Source organism: Podarcis erhardii (assembly GCF_964252035.2).
Source record: "Podarcis erhardii genome assembly, chromosome: 2".
NCBI classification, from domain to species: domain Eukaryota; kingdom Metazoa; phylum Chordata; class Lepidosauria; order Squamata; family Lacertidae; genus Podarcis; species Podarcis erhardii.
In genome coordinates this window covers 37,728,205-37,748,703 of record NC_138498.1, presented here as the reverse complement: position 1 = coordinate 37,748,703, position 20,499 = coordinate 37,728,205, and the positions used below count along the sequence as shown (strand labels likewise).

Sequence of the window (20,499 nt, the reverse complement as noted above, 5' to 3'; positions counted from 1 at the left end):
GGAGAAACACAATAAGTTTTGGAAAAGTAAGCAATTCTGTCAGGAAACTCACTGCTTGCTCTCCTATTGTGGCCCGAGCATATCTAAATTCCATGACATTTGTTCCCACAGTGTTGTGGGAGACAAGAGGCTACAAATACAATAAATGTGCCCTTTTTGATCACACAGGGTGTATGTATCACAGTATTATCGAAGCAAAAGCATAACATCAATGCCTGCTGCTGTATTAAACCACAACACATGTTCAGAAAGGCCACTACGTTAGGGTACCTTGAGAGCAATGATAGGTGGGACAAGTACAGTGGTATCTCGAGTTACAGACACTTCAGGCTACAGGCGCTTCAGGTTCCAGACTCCACTAACCCAGAAATAGTACCTGGGTTAAGAACTTTGCTTCAGGATAAGAACAGAAATCGTGCAGCAGAGGCATGGCAGCAGCAGGAGGCGCCATTAGCTAAAGTGGTACCTCAGGTTAAGAACAGTTTCAGGTTAAGAACGTACCTCCAGAACGAATTAAGTTCTTAACCCGAGGTACCACTGTAATTCGAGTTCTGTCCCGCATCCTTCTGCTGCTTTCCAGAAGGTCAAAATTGAGACTGAGGAGGAAGCTGACAGCCACGGCCACTTACTGTAAAACAATGCTTTAAATCTGCCATTTAAATAAGTCAAATGAGGAAGAATGCCCTGAAATAAGAATAAGGAGGAGTGTAACAGATACAAAATCCAAACAGACTCTAATTCTTCAAGTCACAGGATTCCAAGGCTAATTTCTAGAGACAAGGCTTTTAAAAAGTTGGCTGATTTCTATACTGCTTCCATTTTACTTTGCTGTGCCAGGAGCCATACGTGCATAAAACTTAGCATGCTTAATAGTCTTAAAAACAAAACAAAACTACACACAATATTTAATTTGAGAAGTCACTTTTCTCATTTTAACAGCCAACTGTAATCTTCAGGTAACTAGCGATGTGGTTCTCTGCATGTCAGCCTAACATTACACTAAAACTGCAATTCCACACCCACTTACATAGGAGTAAGCCACAATGAACTCAGTGGGACTTACTTCTGAGCAGCCTGTATAGGATTCTGCTGCAAATAAAGGCTGCACTCAGGAAAGCACATATGCAGCTTTAAAAGAGATGTAAATAAGGTCTCCGCTTTGCAAAGAACTTCTGTCTCACAGCTAGTCTCCTCTTCTCCAAACCCTCAACAATCCTGCCAAGATCAAGTGCAGCCACAAGCCTAAGCATACTAAACTCAAGAAAAGTCTCATTATTTTTCATTATGACAATCTTATAAAAGCCAAAACTACTATTAGCCAGCATTACAGAGGCAACAGACCAACAGAACTGAACTCCAAACCAATATTTATGGTGTCTGCCAGTCAAAGACATTTGCTGATGTTTTAGCAACTCTTGATAATAAAAGCTTGCATCCATCTTCAGCATCAATAAAACTGATTAAAATCTATGTAGACCAATCCTGCTCTACTGGTTTCTGGCTAGGCCACACTTCTCCCCTACCAGAGATAAGAATCAATATAGTTAGCATTGTGAACCATGAAGTAAAGAAACTTTTTAAAGGTTTCCTAATTACATGCAACACTTTCCCTTTCTGAAATCTAATTCCAGTGAAAAGGCTTTTGCTTGAAGGAAGAGAACAGCGCAAAGGAATTACCACCACGTTCTCTTTCAGTTTCCTTCTCAAAAAACATTCCTACTCCACCCTCATTGTTATCAAGCCCTGACCAACTTTGGCTGCAACTCCTCATCAGGACAAAGATGACGTTGTTTAGTTTGTTCACTTAATCTAGAACTGTGTTACTATACACATATTTGCAGGACTGAGCTCAGGGAGTCTAGTTTTTAAAGTAAATCACTTAGTTGCATTACAGGGGCATTTTATAAAGCACCCCTTCAGCCAAATTCTCAAGTTTTTAAGTGTATCTTTTTGAAATGTATCTGCTGTTCAGAGCTCAGTAGGTTATATATTCCAAGCTTGAACAAATCCATTAAACTGTTTGCACTGCTCATGCATGAAACCAATTTAAGCCAGCATTAAAAAGCTTGTCCTTGCTAGGTTTTGAAGATATTTGTAAACTTGGTTTTGTCTTCCTTTTCAACATTTTCACTGCATATATGGGGGCTTCTAGGTATGATGCACAAATTATGTTTTACACAGCTAGAGCAGAACTCTACATACTTATTATTGCATACTTATTGCAAAGATGTTTGCAATATATGGCTAGTGGGCCATGAACAAACAAAGGCTTCAAAGTGAAGCCCAAAGCTTATATTTGAAACTGCTGAGAACTCTCATGTCTCCATCCTTCATAGACAAACCTCTGCCTTAAAACAGGAAGCAGAAGTACCAAAAATACACATTATTTTGCTTTGGTGCCTAGTGATTTCTAACATCACTTTATTTTTTGAAGGTGGTGAGTAAAGACTTCTTTACTCACCAATAACAAGTCTCACCCTAGCAAGTGTTCACATTGTTTGCTGCCAGTCCATTCCCATGAGGAATTTAGGAGGTGGGGGAAGGAAGGTTGGCCATTGTGTTAAGGAGATACCATTACCAAGCTAAGATTTCTCAAGGACTTCTGAACAAGGAAGAGGATACTTAGTAGAATTTCCTAGATCTAGGATACGGTTTCCTGAACCGAACCTTGTTTAAGCCCTTGTATAAAATGAGAAATAATAGCTCCTTCAGCATGTCCACAACCATGTACTGTACTTTTATCTGCAAACTTGCTAAAAGCATCAGCAGAACTTGACTGAACACATCTCTCTCATGTGCTCATCAGCACAATTTCTGACCTTAAGATGCATGCTCAGGGTTGAGACATATTGCCAACAAAACTGAAGTTCTATTAGCATGGTTGGGTTTTGTTCTGCTTTTATAAATCTTGCTGGCTTCTCCTATGCAAGCAACTTCCTACGAACACAAAAAATGGCTTCAGCTCTCTTTCTCACTTAACCAAAACCTAACTTCTTTTTCACCCATATTCCCATGAGTTATCACGCTATGCTCCGTTAGGATGTTTAGAAAATAAAATATAATGGTGGTAAGATCTCTCTCCCCCCCCCCCCAGGTCTCAACATTGCTTCAGACAAGGTGTGCATAGACAAGTCACAGGAATGCCATTACAGCTGAAGAGACTTTAAGGAGGAAAATCAGATTAAATACATGCATTAATATCATCACTTAATACTGTCTTAATGTAGGCGTTCTTCTTCCTGCTCCTATACTTGTGCTGACGTCTCTCCGAGTCATAGGTATAAACAGTGCCAACTTGAACTGATCCTCTTTACTAGTGTTTCAAATATATCTTGGCCCTATAGTCAAAAGAAGTTGTTTTGCACAGCATGTCCTGGTGATCTGCTTAAAAGGCCACTGCCAACACCTTCAGGCTTGCTGTGCCTCCTACAACAAGTCTGTCGGAGTTCCTGCTAGGCTTCAGAGCAAGAGGTTTTTTAAAAGTTACAAATACGTATTTCACTCCTCCCTAAAGACATTGCTTATCTCAAGACTACACTAAGAAAATATATGTGCAACATCGCAATCCCTAAACCATATGCTTCAGTGGCTTCAATTCAGACATCACATCAAACCATGGTATACCTAAGCAAAGTCTGAGAGCAAACCATAGTCTGATATATTTTTAAAATACCATGGCTTTAGAGCTGCCTGACTGCTTTTGTTTTTCATCTAATCTAATCTCTAGATGCAACAGGCTCTGGAGACAGAGCAACAACCATAACTGTTGTTTATCAACTCACATATCATGCTAAAACTATAGCTAAGTTTCATTAATCATGGTTTGGTGTGGTGATAGAAATGATCCCATGAACTGCCTAATCTAGATGAACAGACAGCAAGAAACACAGAACATACTGTTCTAATTTCCCTCAGGTATTTGTTCCAGATCACCCGCTGAAACTTTTCAACCATCATATCCTGGAGCAAATGTGAAAGGCCTGCATAAATTATTTGTAACTGGAAATTGCCTTACATAGCACCCACTTCAGAGCAAAGATACCCCATGGCACTCAGTTTTTATTAACCAATGTTACCCACCCAAGCAGTTAAGTAATTTATTAACATATTATAAACTGATACTTACAGCCATAATTAACTCAAAGGGCTTCTTATACACCCTCACGGGAGATTGGTATTTCTGCACCATGGTTGCACAGAGTTAGTACTATACAGATCTGGGAAAAGAGAACAAAAATAGTAGGAAATAAATGCATTTATTGACACTAATTTAAACAGTAACCATGGAGACTTTTTGCATGTTCCTTTTCATCACCAAAATTCCACATCCTGATGACATATGCAAGAAGATTTTGAGGACTGAGGACTCAAGGTCAATAATTTCTACTGGTGGTGCTACTATCAGAATACATTCACGGTTGACCACATGTTTAAAAAGGCAATAGCCAAGGTCATTACCATCATGGAATCTGAATAACTATACTAAGTCATAAATTAGTATCATTTACATGGGCTAAAAATATGTGTGTTTGGGGTACTTAATCTACTATTTTAAGAAACACATTTCAGGCTCAATTAATAATTTCACATTCAGAGGATGGCAGAACATCAGCAGAACACCCTGCACAGTTACTGATACAGACCAGGAACAGGCATTACATCAGCAACCACAGGAAGTACAAAGCAATATTTGTACATGTCTTTTCACTTCAGCCATGGCATTTCAAGGTTGTGGTCCTCATGGTTTTACATAAGCTTGAATACACTAATAAATGCATTTGAAATAATCAGTAGTCAAAAGGCAACTAGGAATGCAATCCTACACCCACATATTTCCAGTCACGTCTGCAAGACTCCCTGTATTATACTTGCACGTGCCAGTTCCTTCACATAATGGCACCTGGACCTTGGGAGGTACCAATTCTGTATCTTTACTTAACTCCAAGAAGCTGAAAGTCAGAAAAGGATTTGTTCATCTCATCTCAATGGTGTAGGTTATGTTACTTGACAAGTGGCAAATAAAACTTTATAACAGGTTTCTATGCTATGTGCTACTTAAGCATATATTCAAGTAAGTTTCTCTGGAAAGGAAATTAGGGGGGGTACCTTCCAAAAATCCAGTATGTTCTCATACTAAAACTAGCAGATCTCTATAATGTAAACAATATATCCTCAGACTCAACTACTTTAACTGGAAAATGTAGCAGGCAACTTCTTTTTAAAAATGGGACAAGGTATATTGAATATAATGGGAAAAACTAGGTATAAGATTTTATTCTTACTTTCTCTATTGATTTTTCCCATTAAAGTGGCTCTGAACAACATCTGTTTTTAGCAAAAAGAGGTCATAGAAAGTATGGAAATTATTCAGTATACCTAGAATAAGATTTTTGAATTAATATCTAAGAGTGACACGTTGCCAAACTGTAAATAAAAAACTGACTATTTTGAAATCTGAATGCAACATGGGCTAATTATTAAAATTTAGCTCAGTCTTTCCCCAAGACTCAGGGCTGGTCCCAATCATTTTAATACACAGGAAATATTTTAAAGTAACAAAAAGAACAAATAATGAATATTTCATTCTTATAAACACAATAAAGATTGTAAGTAGTAAAATAAATATCTTCCAGGCATACATTTTGTATATCTTTAGTTAATTTACTTCTGCACAAGCACACAGAAGCTGATGAAAAACGCAATGCTCTACAGATACTGTAATTAATTGCCACTAGGGCACTTAGTAGGAACGCTCTTAAGGAATTAATGGGACTGAATACTACTGGCTGGTGTGTATTGCTTAACAATCAAGACTTCTTATGCACACACACACAAGAATGTACACAAATATTGTGTACACAGGCAACATAAATGGGTGTTAGGAGGCCATTCTATTTATCATTTATTATTTGTCCCGCACCCATCTGACTGGGTTGTTCCAGCCAGTTTGGGTGGCTAGGACCAGTTTCTACAGCTACAGAAAAAAGTCTACAAATGGCTGCTTCTCCAAATTAGCTTCAGAATGCCAATGGAAGTTAACAGTCTCTTCCAAGATTCCAACAATAATTCTGTAAGCAGCTAAAGGGAAGAATGTTGGAGGAAGATCAACTTTCTGCAACACAGTGATCGGCTTGTCAGCAAGCCACCAAACCATTATTCTTAGGAAGCTAGAAAGACAAGAACTATGTGAAAAGAAAAGTTTGGTCACAGGATTTTTGACACATCTAAGCAGAAAAACCCAATCCAAATAATGATAAAGTACAGGCTTGAAACAGTTTTCTTTCCTCTTTCTCACCACACCTGCCGTCTGCAAAGCAGTCGAAAGCAGAAACAGAAAAACTCACCAAGTGTGACTAAGTTTAGGATCTATTTATTATCAATTCATCTACCACAGACTCATAGAATTAAGTGACTTTAGTAAATTTAATAATCTCCTGTGCACTGTAGCCCCTTTCCAGCAACTGAAGTTGAAAGGCAAGTTTTAATGAGACAAATAACTTTCCCTAAACTTAAAAAAGAGGGGAAAGGGCTTAAGAACCACAGAAGAGAATCGGTGAGGAGGGAGGAAACTTCCCAAAGATTTGGCCACTATCCATCTGAACTATTTGGAGGTAGGGCAGTTTTAGGAGCCAGCTAGGGAACAACTGCCTAACTTCAGAATAGGCAAGCAGAAGAATAGCATAGGGAACAGAAAGCCACAGTGGGGGAGTATGGTGGAGGCTGGATGAGAAAGAAAGAAGTATTCTGGGGCAAAGCAAAGGGCACTCAAGTAAACAAAGCCTGAGTCTGGGGTTAATAAACTGAGAAGAAAATTAAAAGAGAGGAGGGAACAGCTGAGAGCTGCCAAGGGACAAAGGGGAGAGCCAAGGCTTTTAAGGACAAGCATGGGGAGAGATCAATGGGAAAGAAGCCAGAGAAAGACAGCAATGGCACATGCAGGAAAGCTGGAGGAGGGAATGTGAATGTGAATACGGGGAAGAGGTAGAATCTGGGTACCAGAAAGTGGTGGGTGGAAGGGAAGAGGCAGGCAAATAGAGGAAATGATTGCGGAGGTAAGAGGTACGATGCACTGAGAATGCTGAAAGTCAGGTAGAAGTGGAAAGCCAGGAACAGGGATAATAATAAATAATAATAATAATAATAATAATAATAATAATAATAATATCCCGCCCATCTGGCTGGGTTGCACCAGCCATTTTGGGGCAGAGAGATTGGGGGGGGGGTGAGATATTCCTCAAAAGAGGCATAAACCAGAGGAAGAGAGGGAAGTCGGGGTGACCGAGAAGAACTTAAAAAAAAAAAAAAAGGAGCTGAGAAGAGGGGCGACCCCGAGAGGGAAGGCGAGCCAGGTGTGGGGCGACTGCGGGGGGGGGGGGAGAGGATGAGACATGGCCAGAGGTGAAGAAGAAGAGAGAAAAGGAGGCGCAGGGGGGGAGCATATTCGTGGACGGGGGGGGGCAGCCGGGGGAGAGGAGCACTGAGGGTGGGAGTCAAAGGGAACTGGGGGGGGGGGGGAGAAGGAGCTTAAAAGGGGAACCGGGGGTCGGCTAGTGGGGGTGAAGGGGGCCTCCTCAGGGAGGGAGGGAGGGAGGGGGCGGGGTGGGGGGAGCAGCCCGAGGAAGGCGCCGCTGTGTGGGGCAGCGGCGAGGGTAGCAGCCGAGCGGATGAAGGGGACCGGAGGGAGGGAGAAGCCGAGCGGGGACCCACCTTCTTCTTCTTCTATCGCCCAGGCCGGCTGGTCTCTTGTCTCATGTCGGCTCCCTGCTCGGCTCCCTCCTTCGGGTGTTGCTGCCCCCGCCGGTTCCGGAGGGGGGAAGAGGAGGAGGAGGGAGGGGGGAACAGAGAGCGGAGACGGCCCGGCTCGTTGTTAGCCAGTGACGGAGCAGAGGAGGGGCCCGGCTGCCTTCCAACCCGTGCGCCTGCGCACTGTGAGGAGGCGAGGGGACGCTCCACCCCGCCCCTGCACCTCCGTCTGCGCATGCCCCAAAGAGGCGGCTTCAGGCGGCCGCTCGCGCAGGTTGTGTGGAACGCTCAGAGCGAAGGCGCGCAGCTGTTTTTGCGCAGCAAGTGGGGTCGTTTCTACCGTGTTGCTGTGGCAGCTGATTGCTATAGAGAACGCCGCTGAATGGGCGCAGTCGATCGAGCATGGCTTTCGTCCACCAGTAGAACACACGGAACATGGTGCAAAAATCGCACTTTTATCTGAATACCGTGCATCCTCCGAACCACAACTGGGATTGTTTCGGTTATAATATCCCCCCCCCTTTTTTGTGCTGTCTCTGTACTCCGATCTGTTGGTATTGTTATTTTTTTCTCCGCTCCTTCTGTATATACGATTCTTTCATAACTGAAAATCAGTAAAACTCAAATTAAAGCATAGGTACAGGTAAAGATACCCCTGACCATTAGGTCCAGAGAGAACGCCACTACGCTTTCTGGAGCCGGCTTACTCATAAGGCAGGCTGAAGTAGCTGCCGCCAATGTCAAAACACTCTTCCCAACTGGTGGAGGCAGGGGCAACACATAAAGAACATAAAACATCGTAATTATGTGTGACACAACATCACACAAAAAACCTCTTGTGTTCATTTGTACTGCATATACAACATACCAATGTGTTACTTTTAATTCATTTTAATGTGACAAACAGTACTGTACAATAATATGCCTTGCATAGTGTTATGGGTGGGGGACTGAGCTGGATGATCTCTTTTGGTACCTTTCAGTTTGGGGGTTCTGTTAGCGTTAAACAGGTTGGACAAGTTTCTCTTGGCAGGTGTTATTTGTTACAGAAACTGAAGACGGGTTGCTCTTAATTACTCTCCGTATCAGTGGCCAGCAAAGATTTCTATGATCTGCCTCACCCCTGCCGCGCATGTGTGTGTAAGTAATAGACCTGGAAAACTGAGTGGTTGCAGTGAATTTTGGGTGCCTACACTCGACCTGCATATTTTCAAATACCAATATTACAAAAGACCATTAAGCCTCCTTTGACCTTATTCCAAAGGAAATAAAATCTAGGTAGGTGCTACACCCATGAAACTCCTCGCCACTTGGGGAATTGTGGTAAACAATATTATAATTCCATAATAAATTAGCACAAGCTGGATTTTGTTTGTTTTTAATGCCAGGATTCAGCCCTAGAGCATGTCGGTTTTAAAGAAATTAAAAGTGCCTCTGAGAACAGATAATCTTTGCCTCACCATTGAAAATCTGAGCTGATGGAAGTGAACTTCCATGTAAATTTTAGCACCTGTACCTGTGGTGTTTTTGCTTTAGTCTGCTCCAGTCCAGTGCTCTTCATCCCAAAGCCAAAACATCTGAGCCTGCCAGTCTAGTGCAAGCAAACACTGGTCTTATAAAACTGCAAGTTTCAGAATCTCATTGCATCATCCTTGGAACAGACGAGAGTCTGCTGTTTTGAGAAAGACTTGTGGGAGTTAATCATGCCCAAAACACAGCTCTTCAGGAGGCTGGTTTCTTTCTAGTGTCACAGGGCAGGAAGAGTTTTGCTTGTCTTAACACCCTATAGCAGGCCAATTTGCATAGGCATGTCGATGTAATGCTACCCAACTATTCACTGGGTCAGATACGTGGGAAGGAATGTCTCAGAGGCACGTTCTGCAGGAAGCATTCTTATATTTGGGTATTTTACTTCTGTGCACTTGACTGGGGATTCTGGGACATGTTCTGGTGTTTGCAGTCTAAGCCTGGTGAACTTAGCTGTCAACTCATGAGAGTGAACCCTAGAACACTCCCAATGCACCAACTGGTTCTGCGTTTTGGAAGAGAAGCTTGAACCTGGTGACCAAGCTCTCTTTCAAGTTGCCCACCGTGTTACTGAGCTTCTAATTAAGCAACTTCTGTTAAGCTTCTGCTCAAGTCCAGAGTTCCTAGGAATGCAGCTTGAAAGCCCAATGCCGTATTTTAAGAATCGGCCTCTGTGCGGTTACTCAAGAAAACAACTGTAAACAGTTCTCATGCTTTTATGGGTGGAGAGGGGAAATCAGTATTTATATTATTGTTGGGTCATTTTTTGTTAGCCTCAAAGAAGAAGTGAGTTTTGTTTTGTTTTAGTTAAATATTAGCCAATGTGTTTGTCTGTAACCAGAAAAGGGTGAGTGTAAACAGTGCAGACTTTGAAATCAAGCCATAATATTTTTCCATACACAAACTTTTACTGTTTATTAATGGCCGTTGAGACAGAATCTGGTATGAGCTATTTAGGTTGTGACTCTCACATGGTTCCTTCTCACACTGCCAGAATTGGGGATTTGGTTTGTTGTTCTGTGCAGGAATTTCCTTATTTATTTTTCCTTTCCCCCAACAGAGGTTCTCAAGCTACTGTTAACAAACTCTTCCTCCAGAGTAATGAATATTTGACTTGTTTCAATATATACATATGCTCCAGGATTACTCTTAAGAAAAGTGATTTACTACATTGTAGTCTATTAATTTATCAAAAAAAACAAAACAAAAACCCAATTCCTGTGCCTTTAATAGCAACTTAAAACCATAAGAACCACCCCGCTGAATCAGACCAGTCCAGCAGTCTCTTCCCACAGTGGCCAGCCTATGGGATGCCCACAAGGAGGGCATGAGCCCAACAGTCCACTTGTGCTCCTCAGCACACAGCCACTGCTATTGGAGGTAAGGCACATTCTTCATAGTGGCTGTTATAAGTTTGGGGTGGAAGAGCTGGCTGTAGGCGAGATCCTTCTAACCCCTGGATTAGAAGCCAGGCTACCTTCTTGTGTTGAAGAGACAGCCTAGGAGATTGGCCGTTAAGGGAAACAAAGGAAAGGGGCTCTGTGAGAGATGGCAAATGGATGGGGCCCCTTCCTCCAGCACATGGTTTGAAATGCAAAAGACCAGAGTAGAAAGTGTGTGATGCAAGCCAGAAGTTGTGAGAGCAATGTTTTATTTCTGTTTGAATCCAAGGCTTCCTGTGGGAAAACAATACCATTTTGGGGTGTAAATGCTGTGAACCCCTCCATTGTAGGTTCAGGTTGTATATATGTGTAAATAAACCATATATCATAAAGATACCACAGTCTCTGCTGTGCCTCATTCCAAAAGGAAATACCCTGGGTGACCAACTGGAACCTCGCCCCACTCGGAGACTGGGGTGGCGTGCAACAGTGGCCTTGCCCTCTGAATTTATCCGAGCTCCTTTTAAAGCCAGCCATGTTACCTGCAAAAACCAGCAGATGAAACCTTTCATGATATTGGCATAAGCATCATTATCTGCTAACGTCTGCAGATCAAGCTGTTGAAGGCAAATGAGCAGGGGCCTGTTTAAAAAGTTGGCTACATTATCAGAGAGCAATGTGGAACGGTAGAAATTTTCCAAGAGTAAATTACTCTGTCTCTGATTGTTCAATAAATACTTTAATCTAGAACTGGTGTTTAATAAGCCACAGTATATATATGCAGTCCCAAACTCCCCTACTCATTGTATCCTTTTTATGACATCACTTTAACTAGTTTTTCAAATTACTTTATCTTTCCTTATCTAAGATGTTGTAATGAAATGAACTCAATTCTGTATGAAGGATAATACAAAAGGTTCTCAGCATTATACTGTAATGTATAATGTGGTTTTTTTTTTTTTGGCATTTTGGTTTTCTTTATTCAGGTCAGGGGTTTATAGTTCTTTGTCTGCCCTGATTAAATTATTCCTGGGCCACATGTGGCATATTTAAAAGATCAGCTTGTGAATGGAGAGAGAGATTTTAAAAGAGAAGACAACTCTATAGACAGCATTTTAACAAAGCGTTAACATTTGTGTGTGCGTGAAGTGTACACAAAGTAGTTTACCATTCATCACTATCATAAATATCCCTCCCCTGATTGTAAAGAAAAACATTTTGATTTAAATTTAATATGTTACAATAAAACCTTTCCCGGCTCCCTCAAGAGTACAGAGCGTTTTGTGAAAACCCATATTAAGCAACTCTTCTTTGCTTGCAACACAGAATTAGCAACACAGATTCTCATTATGTAGTCATTTCCTGAAAGTAGGACACAAGCTTCTGAAAATGGGCACTTTTCCAAATCAGCAATTTCTGGATTGGCATCAGATAACCTCAGCACATTACATCATCTTGCTGTTGCGTATAAACCTATCCGGCCAACACAAGGTACCTGTGGCTTCTCATGGGATGGTTGCTTGGACAGATTCCCTCCCTCCCTCCCTCCCTCCTTCCAGTTAAAAATTGGCTTTAGCTTCCTCTTTGCTGCAAATACCTGGAAGTGAGAGGAGAAACAGTTTGCCTTAGGGTAGGGATGGGGAATGTCAGTCTGAGGGGCCAAATGCATCCCTTTAGGCTGGTCAAGTTTTGGTTGGAACTTTCACCAGGTGCTCCACTGCCACTGCTCAAATCCTCATGTGTTTTTGCTTAGCTGGATATGTCCTTGTACTCTGATAATGATTCTTTCCTGCACAGATGGAAGTGTAAGAGTGTGTGTGTGTGTGTGTGTGTGTGTGTGTGTTTAGAAGGTAGCCTACTGCTTAAAAATAAAAATGACATTTGTTGCTCCTCACACTTGTCTCTTGGGAAAAAGTCCACGGACATTTCACCCTCAGATGGTGGTCCAGAAAGCAACATGGACTTCTCAGGCTAAAAACAGTTCTGGGGCAGGCGGGGGCTTCATCTGTGCCAGATTTGATTCACTTATTGTCTCCCTCCCCTCACTAGCCTCTTTAGACGTTTCAGTAGGAAAGGTGCTCTAATCTTTGAAATTCTGTTTTTCTATTCATTCAATGCTGTTATATCTTTCTTTCTTTTACATGTGGCAACCAGAACTGTGCACAGGATTCCATATGTGGTTATGCTATGGATAAAATGGCGCTACGATACCCGCCGTTTATATTTTCAGTCTGTTTATAACACTAAACTTGCATTTTCTTTTCCCTCAGCTTCTTGTACTATTTCTGCCTGGTCTTCATTCATCCGTTCCCATTAAAATTATCATGGACAGATCAAATAAGTTCAAGTGCCAGCATTCTGCCTTCCCATCTTCCAAAGTCAATGTACTATTGCCCAAAGTTTATGCAAAACCAGAAGTGGCATGCATCTAAGCCCCAAGCCTGACTCATAGAGATTATGAAACAGGGTGAGCATGTGGCCACAACAGCCTTGGCAAGCCAAACCCCTATTTCCATCCTGCAAAGCTAACAAGCAATTCATGCCACGGTTTCCAAACAGATACAGAATTAAGTGCCATCATTCACCCGGTTTTAGGATTAATGAAGCTGCAAAGCATCTTGCTGACATCAAAGGAAATGGCACATACACACAAATGGAGGAAGTTCTGATATAATTTAAATGAAATGTCAGTTCTATAAATGTAAGCCAAACTGGAATTTTGCCCAAATTTGAGATTTGGTCAGAATAACAACTATACATGATGAATAACAGCAACAACCAGGGGAAAGACACAACATCTTACAAGGACAGGAATAAACACCACGGACAGAATAACTGCCACACCCAGGAAGAACAAGGATATAGTCTGAGTTCCTCACTTGTAATTTTATAAATCATTTAATGTGTCAACACGAATAGAGGTTATTAATATTGCAGTTGTTGTATAAGTGGTTATTATTATGACCAGAATGTAATTGAAATTAGTAAGTTTTTGCAACACAGAAATAAAGAAAATCATCAAATCATCAAATCCAGCACACAGGGGCCCACTTTAGCTAAATTATATAATTCGGTATTTGAACAATTGGCATTAATAACTGTATTATAAATTGGTATTGTTATAATGAGGCTATTATTGGACTGTAATTGAAAACTAACAAAAATATTATTAAAAAATCAAAACTATAAAAAACACACCCCTCGATGTTACATTCAGTGTTGTTGTTTTTTTACAATGGAACTTTTGGAATCAAAGTTTTTGAGAGATATTAAGTATTACTAATTTTAAGTCTTATATCTCAAGTTGCAGAAGCTTTACCACCCCACCCCCCAAAAAATCACCTGGGTGGAATGGGAGGACTGTGGTGCATAGCAGAATGAATGGTTTGAAATAACATTGCTGCATAAAAATGAATGAATTTAGAATGACAGCTCCAGACAAAACAGCTTGCATGGAAGCACCCACCATTTGGTTCTTTCATCACCAACAGCAAACATCTCTCTAATTGTCACATGTTGGCAGATGACAAGAGCTAGGAGAACAAAGGTGGGGGACACAGAATAAGATCAAGATTTCAAGATTTCTCTGAAGTTATATACAGGAGGGGGGGGGAATACTTTCCTGTCTTGAATTCTTTCAGGGATTAACAATACAAACATTCCACGTTTCTTTACTCAGATCAGTGGTCTGGGTTCAGTAATTTTCTATGAAATGCACAATAGAGCGCTCTCTCTCTCTCACACACACCTTTTACTGGTTGATAATGAAAACTTATGGGATATAAAAAAATGTGTTCTGCAAACTGCAATTGGAGGGGCCTTCTGAGAAGAGACAGAGGCTGAGTGAATTATCGGAAGGATGTGAGACCCTGTGCCACACCCTAACAAAAGTTTGACTGAATGCTTGCAACTGTGGATGAGGCCCAGTAGTGTGTGTGGCCCCCAGAAGGTACATCAACATCACTTAGCTTAAAGTAAGTCATCAGAGGCTGTAGGAAAATACCTGACTTTTTTGTGAGTCACCTTTTGTGGTTGTTCCAGTTGAATACAAATCTGATCTTGTGAGCAACTCACGCAAGGTTTTCCTAGCCTCAGGCTTCTCAGAAACTGGGAGAGGAAGTTGGGGATGGGAAGCCCCTCTATTTCATGTGTGACCAAAAGAGAGAAAGAACCACCTGAACTAAATCCTAACTCATTGAGTCTGAAACAGAACGGGATATGGTCATGGGGGGAGCCGTAAAATTTCCACTTAAAAACTTCCTGCCCAACTCCTTCTAATAAACCATTAGCAGCTCAGCCATAAAAAGAGGAAAGAGTCACACAGAGAAAAGCTGAAGGATATAACATTTATAAATTATGTGCATGAAACAAATGTGCATGTTATGCTAATTTTTGCATTGTTTAGTTTGCGTCTTTTAATTGTGGGGAGAACAAAGGCACTTCACCTGAGCGCTGGAAAGCATACTTCCCCAAGCACCACAGACCACATATTGACTTTTGAGGGCTCCTCAGGAATGCCTCACACTTCTCAAACTGTGATGACATAGAAAAAAACAGCTGAGATGGTCAAGAAACTAATGATATCACACCCAATACCACAATCTATAGGTTGTCTGTGCTTCCGTGGAATACATATCTATTACTGTACATTTCTAGCAGGCTCAAAGCAAAAGCGGCCATCAGGGTGGGCGGAAGGATATTAAAGTTTTTATGTTTCTTTTTAAACAAAATCTTTACCTTCCAGTATGTTCATTATCTTTGTATCCAGATTTCTGAGGGCAGGCAAATTCAAGGTGGCTTACAAGAAGCATGTTCACCAGTATAATTTGCTGCTCCTGAGACTTCTTTTGTGCCAGGGAGCAAAATAATCACATTCCCTTTCAGAAACTGCTCAAAAAAATAAGCCAACAATTGGCAGGCAGTTAATGGAAAGGTGGCTGCTGTATATTTTGCTCCTTACCTCAGTGCTGAAGATTTCTCTGGTTTACAAGCCCAGATGGAAAGTTACCAGCTAAAAGCAACATACACATTAGTGGCTTAAAACACCATGAGGTAATTTCCCCTCTGCTGCATTTCAAGGGATATTTTTACCTTGCTGTCCAGACCAGAGAGGGGGTGGGGATGTCTTTACCTGATGCACGTTACCCAATTTGTTTCTTTGCACACTCAGACACCCAAACTCCAACAAAGCTGTCATCTGCGCACACAGCAAAGGATATATGAAAAGTACACACCTCAGCTCAACTGCAGCTGACTTTTTCAAATCAGATGGAGACTGCTTTAAGAGGAAACGCATCAAATGGGTAATTCTCAAGAAACTATAGGCTACAAATGGATTGCGGCTAATGTCATGTATACTCAGCTTGAAACACAAGTGGCGAGAAGGCGATGAAGCCGGAGTAAGTGGTAATGTGGATGCAGCCATAGATACAAAAACATCACTGGTGTCAAAAGTGCAGTTGCTGGAAGTTCAGAGATGCTTGGTAAGAAAAAAGAAAATTAAGAATGATTGTTTCCTGGAAAGGATGCATGCTGGAGAAATATGGTAGATAATTGCAACTACTACGCACACGTAAGCCTGAGTTCTAAAATTAGAGTTTCCAATTCATGAAAGAGATCCTAGAATCACCGAAGGTGATCTTAGCACAAATATTAACTCAGGTTGCTGCAACTGGAGAGCAATATCAAACAACGAAGGAATACAGAGAGTAGAACTTCATCAATCACAACCCTGAATACAAAATAAGAGAATATTGTACACTAAATATTTCAATGCAACATATACTAGAACTCAGAATAATAGGAGCTTAAAGAATATACATATATATATATATATACAGTCTCAGATAAATCTTGAAGAGGTATAAACAATTTTACACATCACTATTCAATGTCACCAGGTTCAAGGGTTCAATGCAGTGCATTGATTCTCTTGTGTTAAATCTTGTAGTTGAGAAACTGTGTATGAGGAGGACTCCGACAATCAGAAGGCAAATGGAAATGTTAAGAATTATTGGGAAGTAGCCAATGCCCTTGAATCAGGTCTCGCCTGTTGCTGTTTTATCTCCAGGGGTACATTCCAGTTATGCCACATGTTCCTATTGCAGAGCCTAGCTGAGTGAGAAGTGGAAAGTGTTTGCCATAGATGGCAATGACTAGGGCCAGTGCTTATTATACGAAGCAAAGCAGCTTCACCCCCATGTACAGTACTCAGGGTAAGGTGCCTGTATGGTGCTTCTGCATTTAGTCTTTATTTTGAATTGGTTAGCAACATTTGCTCATTTTAAAAAATGCATTGGGGTGCAGGGAGGAGGAGATGAATGACACTGGAAGAAGCTTTGCTAACTTCACACTTTTTAAATTCTGCTGACACCGGCACTCTTTGAAGCAGCAAATGGCCTTGGTCAGATTTTTGGCAAGCAAACAAATCCACTTTCTAACGAAATCTACAGCAAGTGGAATTTAGGTCACTGCACAGCTGTGTTCAGTTTATTCCCAGCAGCTCTTTAAATATTTAAGAAATGGCCGTCCAATTATGTCACTGATAAAACAAAAACATTTTTTTAAAAACAGGCAGTGCGCTCATTCAAATATTTCCAGGACTAGCGTTTCCCCTTTCGTCTACAATTCTATGGTTCTATGTTTTCTAATGTTGGGATACAAAAAAGAATTCCTGGTTTCTCATCATAGTACCTTGTTATGTCAACCTGGCTGTGACAGTAAACGAGAGATGTCACGTCCAAAGGATTCCACCACCACTTCTTGTGTTGTCTGTTTTAAACAAAGTTGCTATACTGCTTTGCCAAGTTATTCAGATGAGTTTACAACATTAAGAGTAAAATAATAAAAGCAATAGAACTAGTTTCCATATTTCTTAGGCAAGGCTGTGGTACCCACAACAGATCAGAAACAGGGGCAGAGCCAGGATTTATGTTAAGGCTTTATATTAAGAGGGGCAGAACCTCAGTCAGTTAAGAACTTTTATTGATTTTTATTGATTTAGGGGGGCAGCTGTCCTCCCCCCCTTGGCTACACCCATGATCAGAAACTTCATGGAGGAACTATATTAACATGCTAAAGATGTATTTAGACCAGCTGATCTATTTCCAGGGCAAGGAGAGGCGAAGTTATTCCTTTATCACTTCTTGACTTAAGACTTTTGTTTGTGCTGTTTTTGTGTTTCACACACTACGTGCAGGAGCCTGGAGCCAGGGTGGGACTCTATCCCATGCATCACAATGGGCTAATTTATTTGAGCACATACAAAACAGAGCATTGCTCTGTTTTTAAAGAACACAGGAAGGCAAGATTGCATGTTTAGACATATTCTTCAGTGTTAAGGCGATTGGTGCATTGTTACCACTGCATTTTGGAACATCAGGAGTGCAGAAAGCTGCCTTACTAAGTCACACTATCAGTCTATCTAAATAGTATGGTCTATGACAGGGGTGCAGCACTACAAGTCCTGGGGCAGAATGTGGCCTTCTAAGCCTATCTTTCTCCTCCCCATGCAATGTTGCTGACCACCCAGTGCTATGCCTTCCTTTAACTGCTTCTGCCTGGCTGGAAGATGCCACTGAAGTATGATAGTGCCCATTGCTTGCCTATATGTAGAGGTGCATGTGTAGAAACCTGTGACTTTTGCATGGGCTGAAATGTAGCCTACTGTACAAATGAGTCACATCTGTTGTTCCACCCACTTTTGCCTCTGGCCCCGCCCACCAGCAGCATGCATCCCCAGAAGGTTGTCTACACGGCAATGTGGTCTTCTTCAAGCTGAAAAAGGTTTCCCGCCCCTGGTCTACAATGACCAGGGTTTCAGGCATTGCCAGTCCTAGTGGAGATGGTAGAGAATGATCCTGGGACCTTCTGCATGCAGAGTAGATGCCATACCACCACTGAGCTGCAGGAGGGATGACCAAATTTTAGGGGTTTTCCCCCATTTCTTGTTTTTCCAGTCTTAAATCCAGTTCTTCACATTTCCAGATCCGTTTGCAATTTTTAGGAAATAAAGTCCCCATGAAAATCCACCAACACTTTAGAAAAACTGTCTGCGGACAAACGCTGGCTCCCTCAGCTTGTAAAGCAAGATGCGTGGTGCAACCCGAGTTATCTGTGGCTGGACTTAACCGCCAGGGGTCCTTTACCTTTAACTCTTTTTTTTAGCTCCCTCCTATGCAAAAACTCCTATGTGAGTTTGCACAAGTAACCTAGATGATAACCAGTGCTATTTTTCTAGAATTAGAGGTGCCCTTACCGTGAACGCCTCTATTGTTCTGTTATACTGGTAATGGCACCACTTGAGTGGTGCTGGAACTGAGTTCCTGCTAAAAAAAAAAAAAAAAGCCGTAACGATAACTATATGGAAACCTAAGAGCCATGATGCTCCTGCACTCAAGAAAAATTCTCTCTCTCTTAATATCTATAAAGCGTACCTGACTGTGAGACTTGGGATCATTCTTGAACACTCCCAAAACAATATGCTGACCTTCTTGGCAGTTTGTAGAAAGGACAAACCGCTGCTCTTGCTAAAAATAGAGTGCATTGAAGCACCTGACGTCAGGCAATTAACTACAAGATGGTTTATGGATGAGAAGTCTCCTGGGGGACCACTAAATCCAAAACAGTCAGCAAACCCTGGAATTAAAAGCCTTGTGTGTTTACCAAGTGGAAAAGGACCAAGAATTGATCTCAGAGGAAATTCTTAAGTGTTCCTGCAGTTTCCCTGACTGCAAGCTGCAGGGTTGTTGGGTTTTTGTTTGTTTTTTTGGTGTTTTGCTGTTGTTGCTCGCTAGGGAATGATTTGGAAGGTGTATAAATAGAGGTAAATAAAAGTAGGCATGGTGTGGAGAACGTGGATACAGGAGCACTAGAACACATGGACGTTCAGTGAAGCTGAATGCTGGAAGGTTCAGGGTGGGGAAAAGTACTTCTGAGCACAGCACACACTTAAAACTGTGGGATTCATTTCCACAAGTTGTAGTGATGGCCACCAACCTGGATGGCTTTAAAAAGAGTTTTTGGCAAATTCCTGGAGGATAAGGCTATCAAAGGCTACCAGTTATGATGGCTATGTTGCTCCTTCACTGCTGGAGGCAGTAGGCCTCTGAATAACAGTGACTGGAACTCACAAGAGCTCTTGTGCTCTCTTGAGGGTTTCCCATGGGCATCCGGTTGGCTACTGTGAGAAATGGATGCTGGACTAAATGGGCTACTGCCCTGACCCAGCAGGCTTCTTCATACATGCTGGAGGAAGAGAGGAGTTTTCAGGCTGGTGCAGAATGTCACTCAATGGTTAAGGTCGCCCCTGCTAAACAAGTGAACTGTGACAGCAGCATCAGCCTTTGCTCCCCTTGTGCTCTTCCTCTGGGTGGCTACATGGATTGGGACTCAAAAGGAAAAGGCACGCTTTATCGTGATAGGGTAACAGAACTGGGAGCAAGACGAGAATTTTCAGCTGAAACAACATGAGGGGGGGAAGGGTTAAGTGCAGCCCTTATGTGCCAGACTGCACACTTTAGGGATGGAAAAAGTAACATGGTTACTGAAGTGCAATGGCTCTTATAACCCAGTCCTAGATATGTTTGTTTAGTCTACTTAATTTTAAGTAAACTTATTTCAGGTAAGCGTGGTTACAGCCCAAAATGCTAGAACCAAAGTGCAAGTAGAAGCAGGAACCGCTAACGAGAGGTTGTTGTTGTGTTTTTAAAAACGGAAAATAATTAGTGTGTTCCTCAAACAGAATGGACATTTCCTCTTTGACGTTCAGTCGACACATGGCATTACTCCAAGCAGATAAGATCATTCCTCTAGAGGCCCATGTAGAGTAAGTGACCATTAAAAAACA

At 41.6% G+C, this 20,499-nt stretch overlaps 1 protein-coding gene across 3 annotated transcripts in view; it reads right to left on the bottom strand.

The window, feature by feature from the left end:
- SEC14L1 (SEC14 like lipid binding 1) overlaps positions 1-20,499 on the bottom strand; it is a 58,758-nt gene that overhangs the window by 27,258 nt on the left and 11,001 nt on the right. Inside the window, exons 1-2 of one of the 3 annotated variants that reach the window (XM_081850759.1) lie at positions 7,708-7,939; positions 4,127-4,217 (exon numbers count right to left, since the gene is read on the bottom strand). In XM_081850759.1, the coding sequence (XP_081706885.1) occupies positions 4,127-4,189 (63 nt within the window). In that variant the 5' untranslated portion in view covers positions 4,190-4,217; positions 7,708-7,939. Of the gene's footprint in view, positions 1-4,126; positions 4,218-7,707; positions 7,940-20,499 lie in introns of those variants that run through there. The other 2 variants (XM_081850761.1, XM_081850760.1) reach the window with 2 other exon arrangements.